Source organism: Schistocerca americana, chromosome 7, assembly GCF_021461395.2.
Source record: "Schistocerca americana isolate TAMUIC-IGC-003095 chromosome 7, iqSchAmer2.1, whole genome shotgun sequence".
In the NCBI taxonomy this organism is placed as follows: Eukaryota; Metazoa; Arthropoda; class Insecta; order Orthoptera; family Acrididae; genus Schistocerca; species Schistocerca americana.
In genome coordinates, this window is record NC_060125.1 from 132,360,666 (window position 1) to 132,379,406 (window position 18,741).

The window sequence follows — 18,741 nt, forward strand, 5'->3', positions numbered from 1 at the left end:
CCACAACAGTCCTCCCTCCGACGCCACACCATCGCCCTCGGGCGTTACAGAGGCTCTGCTCGACGATCTGGGCCGACGCACTACTGCGTGGTCCACTTGTACTGGATGGCACAATGGACGCTGAAGTACCTGTGGTTACTGCTGCAGCAACTCACGACTTAATAACCTCGGATTTGAGCGAAGTCACGCTGTCTGTTGATGAGGAATTTATTAACACTGCTGGTCTTCTTGGTTCAATGAGCGTCTCCATCACTACAGTACCACGGCAGGCGTATAGGATTGGCTCTATAATTATCAACACAACTTCAGTTGCTACACAAAATATTGAGCGTGTCAGACAATCATATTGCTCTCATGCGCGAAGTTCGCTTCAACAATATTCCGGCCTTTTATGGACTGTGTCTATCGTACACAGTGCACTGAAGGATGTAGTAGGATAGCGAATCTCATGTGGAAAGGGATCCTGGTAGAAGATGTTGTTTATCTGCCGTCGGCCAGGTGTCTTGTAGTGACCTCCTTTGGTGTTCGGATCATCAAAGTTTATGCTCTTACTGGTTCCAAAAATCGACGAGGACATTCGTGATTTTATTCAGAAGAGATCGCGCCTTTGTTTGTGGGCTGCTATGACCATACCCGTGCTCTAGCAGGTCTCGGGTTCGAACCCGGCCATCGCTTAAATTTTGATTTATAATCAGCATTGGCGGCCGAAGACTTCTGGCATAAGAAGTCACCCTCCTTCTGCCAACGGCCTTCTCGTAGAGGAAGGAGGAGCAGACTGAGTCTCTTGTCGTAGGAGTGGGAAACATCCCCTAAGGCCGGTGGAATCAGCAATGATCAACGGCATGTGGATGCAGAAGGCAATGAAAACCATAGCATTAAAGACACTAACGTGTATCCGCAGGACAATTGGCCTGTAATTGAAAGAGTGTCATGATGATCTCTCAATTGGTAAACGATTCCTCTACTCGGATCACCAGGAGAGAACTGCCAAGAGGGAGGTGGTCATGAGAAAAAGATTGAATAATCAACGATAACGTTCTACGAGTCGGGGCGTGGAATGCTGGTAGCTTGAACGTGGCAGGGAAACTATAAAATCTGAAAGGAAAATGCGATGGCTCAGTCCAGATATAGTAGGGGTCAGTGAAGTGAAATGGAAATAAAACAAGGGTTTCTGGTCAAATGAGTATAGAGTAATATCAACAGCAACAGAAAATAAGAGTAGGATTTGTTACCATAGGAAGACAGGACACAGAGTGCGTTCCTGTGAACGGTTCAGTGATAGGGTTGTTCTTATCAGAATCGACAGAAAACCAGATCGACAACGGTAGTTCAGGTATCCACGCCGACATCACAAGTTGAAGATGAAGAGTTAGAGAAGGTATATGAGGATATTGAAACGTTACTACAGTAGGTGAAGGGAAATGAAGATCTAATAGTCATGGGGGCTGGAATGCAGTTGTAGGGGAAGGAGTAGAAGAAAAGGTTACAGGAGAATATGGGCTTGGGACAAGGAAAGAGAGCGGAGAAAGACTAATTGAGTTGTGTAGCAAATTTCAGCTAGTAATAGCGAATACTCTGTTTAAGAATCACAAGAGGACACTTGGAAAAGGCCGGGTGATACGGGAATATTTTAGTTAGATTACATCAAGGTCAGACAGAGATTCCGAAATCAGGTACTGGATTGTAAGGCATACCCAGGAGCAGATATAGACTCAGAGCACTATATAGTAGTGATGAAGAATAGGCTGAAATTTAAGACATTAGTGAGGAAGAATGAATATGCAAAGAATGGGGATACGGCAGTTCTAAGGAGTGACGAAACAGGATTGAAGTTATCTAAAGCTGTAGATACAGCAATAAAGAATAGCTCAGTAGGCAGTACATGTGAAGAGGAATGGTCATCTCTAAAAAGGGCCATCACAGAAGCTGGAAAGCAAATCACAGGTACAAAGAAGGTATCGGCGAAGAAATATTTCAGTTGATCGATGAAAGAAAGAAGTACAAATATGTTCCGGGAAACTCAGGAATACAAAAATACAAGTCGCTGAGGAATGAAATAAATAGGAAGTGCACAGAAGCTAAGACGAAATGGCTGCATGAAAAATATGAAGAAATCGAGAACAAATGATTGTCGGTAGGACAGAATCAGCATACAGGAAAGTCAAAACAACCTTCGGTGACTTTAAAAGCAAGGGTTGTAATATTAAAAGTGCAATGGGAATTCCACTATTAAATGAAGAGGAGAGAGCGGATAGGTGGAAAGCCTCATATGGGGGAAGATTTATCTGATGTGCTAGAAAAAGAAACAGGAATCGATTTAGAAGAGATAGGGGAACCAGTATTAGAATCAGAATTTAAAAGAGCTTTGGAGGACTTAAGATCAAATAAGGCAGAACGGATAGATAACATTCCTTCAGAATTTCTAAAATCATTAGGGGAAGAGGCAACAAAACGACTATTGACTTTGGTGTGTAGAATGTATGAGTCTGGCGACATACCATCTGACTTTCAGAAAGATACCATCCACACAGTTCCGAAGATTGCGAGAGCTGACAAGTGCGAGAATTATCGCACAATCACCTTAACAGCTCATGCATTCAAGTTGCTGACGAGAATAATATACAGAAGAATGGAAAAGAAAATTGAGGATGTGCTAGATATCAGTTTGGCTTTAGAAAAGGTAAAGGCACGAGAGAGGCAATTCTAATGTTGCGGTAAATATTAAAAGTAAGACTAAAGAAAAATCAAGACATATTCATAGCATTTGTTGACATGGAAAACGCGTCCGACAATGTAAAATTATGTTCGCAATTCTGAGAAAAATAGGGGTAAGTTGCAGGGAGGGATGGGTAATATACAGCATGTACAAGAGGCAAGAGGGAATAATAAGAGTGGACGACCAAGAACGAAGTGCTCGGATTAAAAAGCGTGTAAGACAGGGACGTACTCTTTGGCCCCTGCTGATCAATCTGTACATCGATGAAGCAATAATGGAAATAAAAGAAAGGTTGAGGAGTGGAATTAAAATTGAAAGTGAAAGGATATCAATGATACGATTCGCTGACAACATGAGTACAGAACATGGATTGAGAGTAAATCGAAGAAAGACGAAAGTAATGAGAAGTAGCAGAAATGAGAACAGCGAGAAGCTTAACATCAGGGTTGATGGCCACGAAGTAGATGAAGTTAAGTAATTCTGTTACCTAGGCAGTAAAATAACCATTAACGGATGGAGCAAGGAGGACTTCAAAAACAGACTAGGAATGGTAAAAAGGGCATTACTGGCCAAGAGAAGTGTACTAGTATCGAACATAGGCCTTAATTTGAAGAAGAAATTTCTGATAATGTACGTCTTTAGTACAGCATTGTGCGGTAGTGAAACATGGACTGTGGGAAAACCGGAACAAAAGAGAATCTAAGCATTTGAGATGTGGTACTACAAGCGAATGTTGAAAATTAGGTGGACTGATAAGGTAAGGAATGAGGAGGTTCTGCGCAGAATCGGAGAGGAAAGGAATATGTGGAAAACACTGATAAGGAGAAGTGACAGGATGATAGGACATCTGCTAAGACATGAGGGAATGACTTTCATGGTACTAGTGGGAGCTGTAGAGGGCAAAAACTGTAGAGGAAGACAGGTACTGGAATACATCCAGCAAATGATGGAGGACGTAGGTTGCAAGTTCAACTCTGAGATGAAGAGGAATTCGTGGCGGGGCGCGTCAAGGCAGTCAGAAGACTGATGACCCAAAAAATAAATGAACATTTTGTTCTTGCAGGAGACAACCGTGTGATACCTCGGGAGGATTAATTTCCCCATTATACCCTATGCCAGAAACTACAACTTCTGGCGTAGGATTCGTACAAACCGTTTGGCGAGTCGCCTTTATCGTGTCTACGTTTCCCACATTCTCATGGCTGAGACCACTGACGCTGAATTGTGGTCGACGGCCTTCTCTGATCATATCACATACCCATGCATCGTAAAAGTAGAGAGTATGGCACGGTCGAAGCGTATGGAAGTTGTATGTCGGACGTCTTCAGGATCCGGAGTGCAGGCAGTTAATAACAGTGATATGGAAGACGAGGATTTCTGGTCAGATGAGTATCGGGTAATATCAACAGCAGCAGAAAATGGTATAACAGGTGTAGAATTCTTTATGAATAGGAAGGTAGGGCAGAAGGTGTGTTACTGTGAACAGTTCAGTGACCAGGTTGTTCTAATCAGAATCGACAGCAGACCAACACCGACAACGATAGTTCAGGTAGACATGCGGACGTCGCAAGCTGAAGATGAACAGATGAACAGATAGAACAAGTGTATGAGGATATTGAAAGGGTAATGCAGTATGTAAAGGGGGACGAAAATGTAATAGTCATGAGCGACTGTAATGCAGTTGTAGGGGAAGGAGTAGAAGAAAAGGTTACAGGAGAATATGGGCTTGGGACAAGGAATGAAAGAGGAGAAAGACTAATTGAGTTCTGTAAAAAGTTTCAGCTAGTAATAGCGAATACCCTGTTCAAGAATCACAGGAGGAGGTATACTTGGAAAAGGCCGGGAGATATGGGAAGATTTCAATTAGATTACATCATGGTCAGACAGATATTCCGAAATCAGATACTGGATTGTAAGGCGTACCCAGGAGCAGATATAGACCCAGATCACAATATAGTAGTGATGAAGAGTAGGCTGAAGTTCAAGACATTAGTCAGGAAGAATCAATACGCAAAGAAGTGAGATACGGAAGTACTAAGGAACGACGAGATACGTTTGAAGTTCTCTAACGCTATAGATACAGCAATAAGGAATAGCGCAGTAGGCAGTACAGTTGAAGAGGAATGGACATCTCTAAAAAGGGCCATCACAAAAGTTGGGAAGGAAAATATAGGTACAAAGAAGGTAGCTGCGAAGAAACCATGGGTAACAGAAGAAATACTTCAGTTGATTGATGAAAGGAGAAAGTACAAACATGTTCCGGGAAAATCAGGAATACAGAAATACAAGTCGCTGAGAAATGAAATAAATAGGAAGTGCAGGGAAGGTAAGACGAAATAGCTACAGGAAAAATGTGAAGACATCGAAAAAGATATGATTTTCGGAAGGACAGACTCAGCATACAGGAAAATCAAAACAACCTTTGGTGACATTAAAAGCAACGGTGGTAACATTAAGAGTGCAACGGGAATTCCACTGCTAAATGCAGAGGAGAGAGCAGATAGGTGGAAAGAATACATTGAAAGCCTCTATGAGGGTGAAGATTTGTCTGATGTGATAGAAGAAGAAACAGGAGTCGATTTAGAAGAGATAGGGGATCCACTATTGGAATTTAAAAGAGCTTTGGAGGATTTACGGTCAAATAAGGTAGAAGGGATAGATAACATTCCATCAGCATTTCTAAAATCATTGGGGGAAGTGGCAACAAAACGACTATTCACGTTGGTGTGTAGAATATATGAGTCTGGCGATATACCATCTGACTTTCGGAAAAGCATCATCCACACAATTCCGAAGACGGCAAGAGCTGACAAGTGCGAGAATTATCGCACAATCAGCTTAACAGCTCATGCATCGAAGCTGCTTACAAGAACAATATACAGAAGAATGGAAAAGGAAATTGAGAATGCGCTAGGTGACGATCAGTTTGGCTTTAGGAAAAGTAAAGGGACGAGAGAGGCAATTCTGACGTTACGGCTAATATGGAAGCAAGGCTAAAGAAAAATCAAGACACTTTCATAGGATTTGTCGACCTGGAAAAAGCGTTCGACAATATAAAATGATGCAAGCTGTTCGAGATTCTGAAAAAAGTAGGGGTAAGCTATAGGGAGAAACGGGTCATATACAATACGTACAACAACCAAGAAGGAATAATAAGAGTGGACGATCAAGAACGAAGAGCTCGTATTAAGAAGGGTGTAAGAGAAGGCTGTAGCCTTTCGCCCCTACTCTTCAATCTGTTCATCGAGGAAGCAATGATGGAAATAAAAGAAAGGTTCAGGAGTGGAATTAAAATACAAGGTGAAAGGATCTCAATGATACGATTCGCTGATGACATTGCTACCCTGAGTGAAAGTGAAGAAGAATTAAATGATCTGCTTAACGGAATGAACAGTCTAATGAGTACACAGTATGGTTTGAGAGTAAATCGGAGAAAAACGAAGGTAATGAGAAGTAGTAGAAATGAGAACAGCGAGAAACTTAACATCAGGATTGATGGTCACGAAGTCAATGAAGTTAAGGAATTCTGCTACCTAGGCAGTAAAATAACCAATGACGGACGGAGCAAGGAGGACGTCAAAAGCAGACTCGCTATGGCAAAAAAGGCATTTCTGGCCAAGAGAAGTCTACTAATATCAAATGCCGGCCTTAATTTGAGGAAGAAATTTCTGAGGATGTACGTCTGGAGTACAGCATTGTATGGTAGTGAAACATGGACTGTGGGAAAACCGGAACAGAAGAGAATCGAAGCATTTGAGGTGTGGTGCTATAGACGAATGTTGAAAATTAGGTGGACTGATAAGGTAAGGAATGAGGAGGTTCTACGCAGAATCGGAGAGGAAAGGAATATGTGGAAAACACTGATAAGGAGAAGGGACAGGATGATGGGACATCTGCTAAGACATGAGGGAATGACTTCCATGGTACTAGAGGGAGCTGAAGAGGACAAAAACTGTAGAGGAAGACAGAGATTGGAAAACGTCAAGCAAATAATTGAGGACGTAGGTTGCAAGTGCTACTCTGAGATGAAGAGGTTAGCACAGGAAAGGAATTCGTGGCGGGCGGCATCAAACCAGTCAGTAGACTGATAACCAAAAAAAAAAAAATGGACCACCTGTGAAAGATGGCTTCCGACATACCCTCCAATGCTTCGGTGGTCGCTCGAATGTGCTGAGCTCCTTTGATTCGTGCGATTATACAATATGGTGTCAATAAGACGTATTGGCATCAAAATATGATGGAATTTTATTTCACACTGCTCCGGGAGCTCTCTGGCCAAGCGTTGCCTTCTGATCGGCAGGTTGAACTTCGGAGGGCAAAGACGAAGATTATTTCGCTTATACGTCGCAGCTTTGAGAGAGCAAAGGTATGTGTGGGATGTCAGGATCAGGTCTGTGGAGAAACCCCATCAATACACAACATTGTCAGGAAGAAGCAATGATAGATTAAGAAATCATCAAGTCTTTGCCTGGCGTTATTACAGGACTGCTGTGGAGACATAGCTGTAGTTACAGCTGATGACTTCAACAGCACTCTCCACAAGAGAGTGATAAACATATCACTGGACCTTGATGGTATCCCGCTGGAATGGTATCACGCCTCCCGTGACATAACAGCTCCTTATTGGCTTGCTGTGTACCAAGAACTGATATCCCCTGATGTTCCACTCCCTACTGACTTTTCCTGCTCGTAAGCCATATGGGGATTGATGGGGTTGAGCATTATCAGCCATTCTTCATTCTTAATTGTTATTCCAAGATTTTCATCTTGCTTCTTGTAGCCTGTCTCAAGCACATCATGCATCAACTAATATCTTTGGATCAAACTTGGTTTGGTGGGGACAGTAAAATACAGACAGCACTCAGGGGCTATCAAGATGGTATCGTCCTCGCAGCGACCTGCCACTTTTGAGGCGCCTTGTCGTTGGTGGACTTTGACCACGCCTTTGATGTGGTGAGCCATGAGCGTCTTGCAGAAGTGATGTGATGGATGGCCTTCCCCTGTGAAATTATACATACAATTATGTGTCTCCTATGAGGTGCCTCATCACAGATGCTGATCAACGTACATGTAGCGGGCCCCGTTATTACTTCTTGATTGGTCCGGCAAGGATGTCCATTGTTGATGATCCTTTTTGTCATTGCCCTTGTGCCACTACTGTGCGGATTGCGGAGGCGATTAACTGGGATAACGATGACGGGACATACATTTTTCTGTCGGACATACAGAGACGACCTGTTCTTTTTGGCTCAGTGAAGGGCTGAGGTGCATTTAGCACTAGAATGGATCACTCTCTATGGAACTGCTGCGGGCAATCATATGAATTTGACAAAGTCTGTTGCTTTGAACATTGGCAAGGGTCTTCCAGAAGGGTCCATTGCGGTTGATGGACATGCTCAAATGTTTGGGAAGTTCCTTCACATGCGACTTAAAGAGAACAGCAACAGCTAATTATAAACGCTTCCTTCAAATGATCTGCATGAGCGTCTTTGGTAATCTGCTGCGAGCAGCGACTGATTTTGTCAACTCCAATCTGGCGTCTAGGGTACCGCATTTGGCCCATACCTTACCAGTGCTGAAGGAGATGGCGCACACGTTGCTGGCAGCGTGTCGTTATTTCCTGAGCGCAGGTCTCACCTTGAAAGTCCAATACGACTTAGTCTTCCCCCTTAGGAAGGAGGTCATGGTATCGTCAACGCACGTGTTAGAGCGGCTGCCCTCTGTCTCTGCTGGATGGTTAAATTGTGGATCTTTAAGGTGCCATTCGCTATATCGTCAGTATTACGGCTGTTTTTTGGATGTTTCCATGGATCCTTCCCACAATTTGACTGTGCCAGGTATGAGGAGGTAAATTCTAGTTTGATGCTTGTTCTGGAACGCGACCTGTGCAATAGGATATGGAGTACTTTTCGAGAAGGTGTTTGTCGGAAGTTCCTCTTTCCAGAATGCCACCCACAGCAATTTCTATTTCTCTTTCACGGCTCAAGAACTTTTTCATCGAATATAGCTAAGTCCATGTAGACCATTCTCGAACCAGGACTCCTACTGTATGTGACGTTTATCGTATAATCATGGGAGCTCACACCTTGAACATGTTGGAGAGTTGGCACCATGAGCTCGCAAGGGCTGTGGTGTGAAGTTCTATGCACCATGTCCTCCTCGCCATGGCGGCTCGTGCGACCTGGAATCTGGTTTTCAATGAGAAACACGTGACGAGACTGCATGTACAGGCCATTAATGTGACAGTTTCTCCGCTTTGTCCTCAGTGCCTCATGTCTGACGCGGATAAACATCGACTGGTGTGTTGACCTTCCACAGAAGTATTGCTACGGAAAATATTTGCTTTTGTTCTTCGTGCTGCTCTACTTGCTGTTGTGTTGTATTCGTTCTGTTCCCAGATGAGTTCTTTTTCCCACGAACGAAGACAAAGGCAGTGAATTCGATCAAAAGACAGTCAATACCATTATTTGTTTCAAGACGGCAGCAAGAGCGTCCTTGATTTTTGAGTGTTTCTCCAAGAGCATCACATCTCTTTGAGGTGCCATTCGCGATATCGTCAGTATTATGCCAGTTTTTGGGTCATGTTATCATGGATCCTTTCCACAATTGGAGTGTGCCATGTATGAAGAGGTGAATTCTAGTTTGATGATTGTTCTGGGACTCGACCTGTGTAATAGAATTACGGAGTATTTTTCGAGAAGATGTGATCGAATCAAACCTGGGATTTGGCAATCATTGTGGACCTACTCATCTGTCGTTGGTCTACGGTCGGCGTTTTATTTTGTTTCGAAAGGAGTGCAGTTCTATGTTACTTTTTGTTGGTGTTATTTTGACGATGTTCTCAGTTCTTGATTGAAAAAATGGCTCTGAGCACTATGGGACTTGCCGCAGCATGACGTGGTATGGACTCGAGTAATGTCAGAAGTAGTGCTGGAGGAAATTGAGAGCATGGATCCTTCAGGGCTCTCCATAAATCTGTGAGAGTACGAGCAGGTGGAGATCTCTTCTGAACAGCACGTTGGAAGGCATCCCAGATATGCTCATTCCTGTTCATGTTTAGGGAATCTGGAGGCCAGCGGAAATGTTTAAACTCAGAAGAGTGTTCCTGGAGCCACTCTGTGGTGTCACCGCCAAACACCACACTTGCTAGGTGGTAGCCTTTAAATCGGCCGCGGTCCATTAGTATACGTCGGACCCGCGTGTCGCCACTGTCAGTGATAGCAGACCGAGCGCCACCACACAGCAGGTCTAGAGAGACGTACTAGCACTCGCCCCAGTTGTACAGCCGACTTTGCAAGGAACGGTTCACTGACAAATACGCTCTCATTTGCCGAGACGATAGTTAGCATAGCCTTCAGCTACATTTGCTACGACCTAGCAAGGCGCCGTATTCAATTGATATTGAGATTCTATTAATGTATCATCAAGAGCGATGTTCTACAAATGTGGATTAAAGTTAAGTATTCCAGAAGCTACGTACTTTTCTTTATAGCATTCATTACGTATCCTGTTTCAGACCTCACGCCAGCCTGCGTGAGTTTAAGCGCGTGCCTTTCGGCTTCCTCTCAATGTGTCTAGGCTGTCTTGCCTAGACACAACACACTGTGTAGCAATTCTCGTCGTGTGGAGTGTCTCGTTATCCTGCTGGCGTTGGCCAAGTCAGTCGGAGTACACAATGGACATAAATGGATGCAGGTGATCAGACAGGGTGCTTACGTACATGTCACCTGTCAAAGTGGTATCTAGACGCATCAGGGATCCCATATCACTCCAATTGAACGAGTCACACACAGAGCCTCCACCAGCTTGAACAGTCTCCTACTGACACGCAGGGTCCAAAGATTCATGAGGTTGTCTCCCTACCCGCACTCGTCCATCCGCTCGATACAATTTGAAACGAGACTCGCCTGACCAGGTAAAATGTTTCCAGTTATCAACAGTCCAACGCCGGTTTTGATGGACCCAGGCGAGGTGTAAAACTTTGTGTCGTGCAGTCATCAGCACTACACGAGAGGGCTTCGGCTCCGAAAGCCCATATCGATGATGTTTCGTTGAATAGTTCGCACGCTGACGCTTGTTGATGACCGAGCATTGAAATCTGCAGCAGTTTGCAGAAGGGTAGCACTTCTGTAACGTTGAATGATTGTCTTCAGTCGTCGTTGGTCCCGTTCTTTCAGGGCCTTTTTCCGGCCGCAGCGATGTCGGAGATTTGATGTTATACCAGGTTCCTGATACTCGCGGTATATTCGTGAAATAGTCGTACGGGAAAATCCCCACTTCATCGCTAGCTCGGAAATGCTGTGTCCCATCGCTCGTGCGCCGTCTGCAACACCACGTGCAAATTCATTTAAATCTTGATCTCCTGCCTTTATAGCAGCAGCAGCCGATCTAACAACTGCGCCAGACACTTGTTGTCTTATATACGTACGTGTTGTCAACCGCAGTGCCGTATTCTGCCTGTTTACGTGTGTCTGTGTTTGAATATGCACGCCTATACCAGTTTGTTTGATGCTTCGGTGTGTATCTTAATTTTGTCCATTGTTGTCAGTTCTGTTTCCTGTTTCAAAAAATAAAAACCAGTGCCCTCATTCCCAAATAGTGATTTTTTTTTTTTCAATGCACAATATATTTCGACCCGTGGAGGCTCATCTTGATGTGCTTCATCAGTCTACAACACCTTTCAATTTTAGGTTACTACTGATCCTGTCAAAATAATACAGCTATAGGTGTATTGGAAAATGGCACGTTGTGACTACAATTTTTACAAAACTTCGATAGCTCTGAAAAATTACACAGTGTTTCCAGTAAGTTTTGTAAAAATTGTAGTCAAAATGTGCCACATTGTTATATACCTATGTACCCTTAACAGACCAGTTGTGACCTACTGTCGTTGTTGTTGTTGTTGTTGTTGTAACCTAAAACTGAAAAATGATGTAGACTGATCAAGCGCCAGAAGATGAGTCCCCAGGGCTCGAAACGTTTCGTGCACTGAAATAAAAAAATAACAATATTCAGCTGCTTCTATATAAGGATTTTATGCAACCTGTAACGCCTTCAAAACTCACGCAAGATTTTCATATTCTCTCGCTCGCTACGCGAGAACCAGTAGCGCCACAGAATAATTAAAATGGATCTTTTTCCAGGAAACTGAATGTAGTTTGTTCTGGGATACATTTTCGCTGGAGGCCACAGTTTTTGAGTTATCGAAGAAAAACGCATCAGAAAGTCACCTTTGTACGTTTTTCTTGAATAATTCGAAAGCTACGGCCTCTAGCAAAAACTCATGCCAGTACCGAATTCAACTACATCAAATTGCCTACAAAAAGCTCCTGTTCATTTTTTTGTAGAAGTAATAGTTTGCGCATATTGAGGGAGAGAATATAAAAATCTTGCGCTTGGTATTTGAACATGATGCGAGTTGCATGAGTCCCATACATAGGGGCAGCTGAATCACTCTGTGTATCGTAAGCAGTAACGGCGCTGGCACACTTCTTTGGCGTATTCCCGAAATTTCCACTATCGATTTTGTGTCGCTGAGAGATACATGTTGAGTTCTATCTGCTACAATGTCCTGAATCCAATCACAAATGTGGTCTAGCATCGGTTTTGTTCACTAATCGACAGTGCGGAACTGTACCAAATGCCTTCTAGAAGCCAAGGAACACGGTATCAAGCTGTGCTGTGGGTCTCGTGGACGAAAAGTGCGAGGTGAGTGTCGAAAGATCTCTGTTTGCGGTATCCATGTTGATTCTGACAGAGGACCTAATTTTGAAGCCTACATGCCTCAGGGAGCAGAGCTGGCATCCGAGTAGACCACGGCTTATGCAGCGGCACAGACTCACGAGAGTCTGCCAGCTTGTGATGACGTGCTCGCTGCCTCCAGGAGCCGAGCCATGACCAAGAGGCTGGAGCTGGAGTGGCGCGTGCCGGTGCCGCAGCCGCTGGTGGAGGGATGCCTGCTGGACCGCTGGAGCGAGGAGAAGGACGCCCCCAAGCTGGAGCCGCGCTGCTTCTTCAGGGTCGACGACTGTGGCTTCTTCATCCACTGGAGGAGCAAAGGCCACGTGAGTACCGCCTAGCTGTGATATCGTAACTACCTCATCCTGCACTTAGCAGAGACCAGTGGTCGAAAATTAGTATTCGAATTATAGTGGTTAGCAAGAAAACGACTTTTGCGTGGAGCAAATTATTTTTTTATTTGTTTAAGCACGCAGAGTTTATTGATGTTGTATTTATTTCCTTGTTTTTTAACAAGACATCCTCAGTGGCTGTCCTAGAATATCATTTTTCGTATTGAGAATGTAATGGTGTTGGATGTATAGACGTCGCTTCTGCCCCAGATTGGCGTGTTGTGTTGTGTCAGTACTACGGCAAGCACGGAGTCGGAAGAACTGAATCAGTAATAATATTATTTGTGCTGGAATTCTCCAGTATAGCGATTGATGACAGCGTTTCGGCGGCGTGCGTGGTTACCCAGGCAGTGGTTGCTTCCTCAGCGAAACTCGTAGCTGTGTGCTGGGCTCACTGCAGTGTGTGTGTACGCAAGCCTGTAATGCTCGCTTCAGTGGAAGGCTAGTACAAGGTAGGCGCTTCCGAAGGTCGGCAGGCTCACGCCACAGTGGCCGTGAGTGGTAGGCCTGGCACGCAGGTGACCAGTGCCGAATTCAGGACCCTCGGAATCGCCTGGAGTGCCGGATGGAGGTACCCTAGAAGAGGTCTACCTTGGTGGCACTGGTTCGAGACCCATAATCATCAGGTCAAGAGGCAACGTGTACACTGCCAGAAGAAATGCAACGTCCTCCAAAACCAAGTTATTTCATAGGCGGTGGAACGGTAGAGAGACAGCTTGGAGGTGGTTCATTGAACCCTCTACCAGGCACTTTATTGTGAATAGCAGAGTGATCACTTAGATGTAGATGCAGATAGACGAGCTGAGAGGTATTTCATCACTGTAGAAGTATATGATAAAAATTCAAGTCAAATGAAACACGCATGTCACTGTAAAGGCTGCCCAAACAGTCGCACCAATACACATGTACACCCCCCCTTCCCCCCCCCCCCTCTCCCCCCCCCCCCCCCCCCCCCCCCGCTCTGGCGGCAAAGAAGGCGTGTATTCTCACATGCGAACGATCGTACAGGTGCCGAATGGCATCCTGCGATAGGCTGTCCCACGTATCTTACACCATCTTTTGCAATTCGGCAATGATTCTTACAGGCCCTGAAGACGGGCACTATCCTGTTGAAAAAATACATCAGGACAGAACTGAAAGCAGCGACACACCGGCGACACATTGTGCCCGACATGTGCACCAGTCTATTCATACGTCCATCCGGCTTCCTGCGGGACCACAACGTGATCCCACTCAAATGGCTGGAGCGGTTCTAGGCGCTACAGTCTGGAACTTCGCGACCGCTACGGTCGCAGGTTCGAATCCTTCCTCGGGCATGGATGTGTGTGATGTCCTCAGGTTAGTTAGGTTTAAGTAGTCCTACGTTCTAGGGGACTGATGACCTCAGAAGTTAAGTCCCTTAGTGCTCAGGGCCATTTTTTTGGGTGAGGCTGTTCAGCAGGAGTACGTACTTTTCGGTGGGGCAAGATTGTACCCCAGAACGAATGCTGCACATACTGTTTACCTCAGGACGCAGTTACTGGCTGCAGAGTCAAAACACAGATAGGCCTCCTCGGCGCCATTTCATCGCCGACGACCGTGACTAACACAAGTAAATCGCCAATGCTACAGCCTCTCAGTATGCACGTATTGTACCATGGTGCCACTGAACGCAGTCACTGACAGAGTTGCATTTTTTTCGTGCATGTAGTTACGTGAATAAAATGTAATTACACATACCACAAAAGGAAAATGTACTCACATAATAAGAATTATCAAAATAAAAATTAAAGCAATTACAGCCTTCAGTCGCAAAAATTAAATCTTTTGACCTAGTTTCGGCGCTTCTGTGAGTGCCTTCATCAGAAATAAAATATTCAGACTGGCATGTCACGTATAACACAAATATCAAGCGATAAAACTTAAGTCAAAAAATTTCTTTAAAAAAAATACATGGAAGGCAAGCCTCTGCTCACACAAGTCAAGGCACGGGTAGGCTGTGCGATTTTTCAGGGGTCATACATAGGGTGATCATAGGGTGTTTTTTTTCCATCGTGTACAATCTCTAGGGATTGATCGATGAGAGGAACATTAAAGGCCGAATGAACTTAGACCATTTATTCAATCATACTTTGTTACAGAAACTGCTGTCTAATACGCGCTGTAGTCTACTATGCAGCCACAGTTACAGTATGTGTTGGTTTCCATGTGCCTCAACGCATGCGTAAGCGCGCCGTAGCATGTTCTGTCGCACACATTCACATCGGTCAGCCTGCATCTGAACAGTGTCAAAGGTGACGCTAGTCCACCGTCTCCACATCTGGAATTGGCTCTGCATACACGACACTCTTTAGATGGCCCCATAGCCAGAAATCGTACGGGTTGAGATCCGCTGAAGGAGCAGGCCATGCAACTGGTCCCCCCACGTCCGATCTATTGGCCGAGGAAGAAACGATTGAGATGCATCCGGGCGTTGACGGCGAAGTGGGCCGCAGCACCGTCATGTAGCAGCCACATAACCCTTCGAATCATCAACGGCGCTTCTTCCAGCAAGAGAGGCAAAGTCACCCGCAAGAAACGCCGACAGTTCCGCCTGTTAGGTGACGTGGAAGGAAGACTGGTCAAAAAATACGGTCGCCAGTTATCCCGGCTCACACGATCCGACTCCACCGATGCTGATGATTAACTGTCACCATACCATGGGGGTTCTGCATACTGTCTCACAGATGACTTTTATCAAAGTTGAAGATACCACTCAGCCTAAAGGTGGCCTCATCTGCGAATACGATGGACCACGAAAATCCCGGAATCGTGGTTGCCTGCTGAAGAAACCAGTGCCAAACTTCACCCAGTGTAGAAAGTCTATAGCTAGTAAGCCATACACACGCTATAAGTGTTAATGGTAGTAACAATGGTCATGGAGAATATTCCACGTGGTCCTCTGGCTTACATCTACATCTACATTTACATCTATACTCCGCGAGCCACCTTACGGTGTGTGGCGGAGGGTACTTATTGTACCACTATCTGATCCCCCCTTCCCTGTTCCATTCACGAATTGTGCGTGGGAAGAACGACTGCTTGTAAGTCTCCGTATTTGCTCTAATTTCTCGGATCTTTTCGTTGTGATCATTACGCGAGATATATGTGGGCGGTAGTAATATGTTGCCCATCTCTTCCCGGAATGTGCTCTCTCGTAATTTCGATAATAAACCTCTCCGTATTGCGTAACGCCTTTCTTGAAGTGTCCGCCACTGGAGCTTGTTCAGCATCTCCGTAACGCTCTGACTAAATGTCCCCATGACGAATCGCGCTGCTTTTCGCTGGATCATGTCTATCTCTTCTATTAATCCAACCTGGTAAGGGTCCCATACTGATGAGCAATACTCAAGAATCGGACGAACAAGCGTTTTGTAAGCTACTTCTTTCGTCTATTCTGGCGGGCCAGCTGCCTGGTACTGACACGGTAGTTGCCTTCCACAGTGTCAATCACGTTTTCCTTCAGGTCTGGTGTCCGACCATTTCGGGTGCGTCCTGCTTCCTGAAACGATCCTGTCTCAGACAAACGGCGAAACACTGAGGGAAACATTAGATGCTATGCTTGAAGTCGACGGGAATAGGTCTCCTGATACAATCTTGCTGCCCGCCGCCCACTGCCATTTGCCTTTCCCTAAGTAAACACCATGTCGGCAAGCTCTCGATTGGAATGCGGAACCATTGCGTACAACGCTGTGTCACGTCCACTACAAGATGAGTCAGCAAGAGAAGTGAATCGAACATAACGTTACCAATTTCTATGGCAGGAGGGGGCACTAGGGCATGACGTGTGAGGAACAGTAGCATCCTCTAGGAGGAAACCAGGCACACTAGATATGGCTGCATGGTACACGGCGTATTAGACCGCAGCCTCTGCAAAAAAATATGGTCTCTTGCATGGAAACCATGCATTTCCGGACATAGATTCATTAGACTTATTTTGTTCCGTATACTCTCATCTATCAATCCGTAGAGTTTGTACATGCTGGAAAATGTCGTACTGTATAACGTTCTATTGGTCACAGAGATGAGGGGTCAAGTGTTTTGAATACTCCTTGGTCTACCTGTCGGAAGAAGGGCCATACTATAACTATCCTTACAGTACGGGGTCAAAATTTATACACTATGCACTTCCTCCAGCCCAGAAAAATTGATCAAATCGGTTGGTTCTTTCGTATTAGATGTGGTGCAAGGTCGACCTTAGACGGCTTATAAAAGCACCATTTATTCATGGGTGGTTCCTGAGAATACCGCGAAAACACGTTTTTAGCCGTTTTTGATACCGTGGCCGCAATTATTGAAATAGCTAACCATAGCAGAAAACTCAAATTTTAACTGTATACTCTTTAGAGCCGGCCGGGGTGGCCGAGCCGTTCTAGGTGCTACAGTCTGGAACCCCGCGACCGCTACGGTCGCAGATTCCAATCCTGCATCGGGTACGGATGTGTGTGATGTCCTTAGGTTAGTTAGGTTTAAGTAGTTCTAAGTTCTAGGGGACTGATGACCTCAGAAGTTAAGTCCCATAGTGCTCGGAGCCATTTGAACCATTTGAACTCTTTAGAAATTTAAATATCATTTTCCTGTTTTGGACCATCTTTAACCGTTATCAAGATACACCCGAAAAATTATCATTTTTGGTTACCGAAAGTACCAGTTGTATGGACTGACATGCTAATAATTTCTGTTCGTGGCAAATCGTCGGACTTTTTATTATTTTTTCTTGTTATAATGTTCTCGGGGAACCTTAACGGAGGTGTAAACGTAGTTTCAACTGACGTAGAAAAATTATTTTGCAGCACGAAATTCTGTTGTTGTGGTCTTCAGTCCTGAGACTGGTTTGATGCAGCTCTTCATGCTACTCTATCGTGTGCAAGCTCCACTTACTGCAACCTACATCCTTCTGAATCTGCTTAGTGTATTCATCTCTTGGTCTCCCTCTACGATTTTTCCCCTCCACGCTGTCCTCCAGTACTAAATTGGTGATCCCTTGATGCCTCAGAACATGTCCTACCAACCGATTCCTTCTTCTGGTCAAGTTGTGCCGCAAACTCCTCTTCACCCCAATTCTATTCAATACCTCCTCATTAGTTATGTGATCTGCCCATCTAATCTTCAGCATTCTTCTGTAGCACCACATTTCGAAAGCTTCTATTCTCTTCTTGTCCAAACTATTTATCGTCCATGTTTCACTTCCATACATGGCTACACTCCAAACAAATACTTTCAGAAACGACTTCCTGACACTTAAATCTATACTCGATGTTAACAAATTTCTCTTCTTCAGAAACGCTTTCCTTGCCATTGCCAGTCTACATTTTATATCCTCTCTACTTCGACCATCATCAGTTATTTTGCTCCCCAAATAGCAAAACTCCTTTACTACTTTAAGTGTCTCACATCCTAATCTAATTCCCTCAGCATCACCCGACTTATTTCGACTACATTCCATTATCCTTGCTTTGATTTTGTTGATGTTCATCTTATACCCTCCTTTGAAGACACTGCCCATTCCGTTCAACTCCTCTTCCAAGTCCTTTGCTGTCTCTGACAGAATTACAACGTCATCGGCGGACCTCAAAGTTTTTATTTCTTATCCTTGGATTTTAATACCTACTCCGAACTTTTCTTTTGTTTCATTTACTTCTTGCTCAATATACAGATTGAATATCATCGGGGAGAGGCTACAACCCTGTCTCACTCCCTTCCCAAACTCTGCTTCCCTTTTATGCTTCTCGACTCTTATAACTGCCATCTGGTTTCTTTACAAATTGTAAATAGCCTTTCGCTTCCTGTATTTTACCTCTACCACCTCCAGAATTTGAAAGAGAGTATTCCAGTCAACATTGTCAAAAGCTTTCTCTAAGTCTACAAATGCTAGAA

The 18,741-nt window shown here is 44.6% G+C and overlaps 1 protein-coding gene across 1 annotated transcript in view; it reads left to right on the forward strand.

Moving 5' to 3' along the window:
• Positions 1 to 12,605: 12,605 nt before the first annotated feature.
• The window catches only part of LOC124622788 (1-phosphatidylinositol 4,5-bisphosphate phosphodiesterase-like), a 493,523-nt gene continuing 487,387 nt past the window's right edge, over positions 12,606 to 18,741 (forward strand). The window contains exon 1 of the mRNA XM_047148581.1: positions 12,606 to 12,780. Within this exon, the coding sequence (XP_047004537.1) occupies positions 12,610 to 12,780 (171 nt within the window). The 5' untranslated portion in view covers positions 12,606 to 12,609. The remainder of the gene's footprint in view (positions 12,781 to 18,741) is intronic.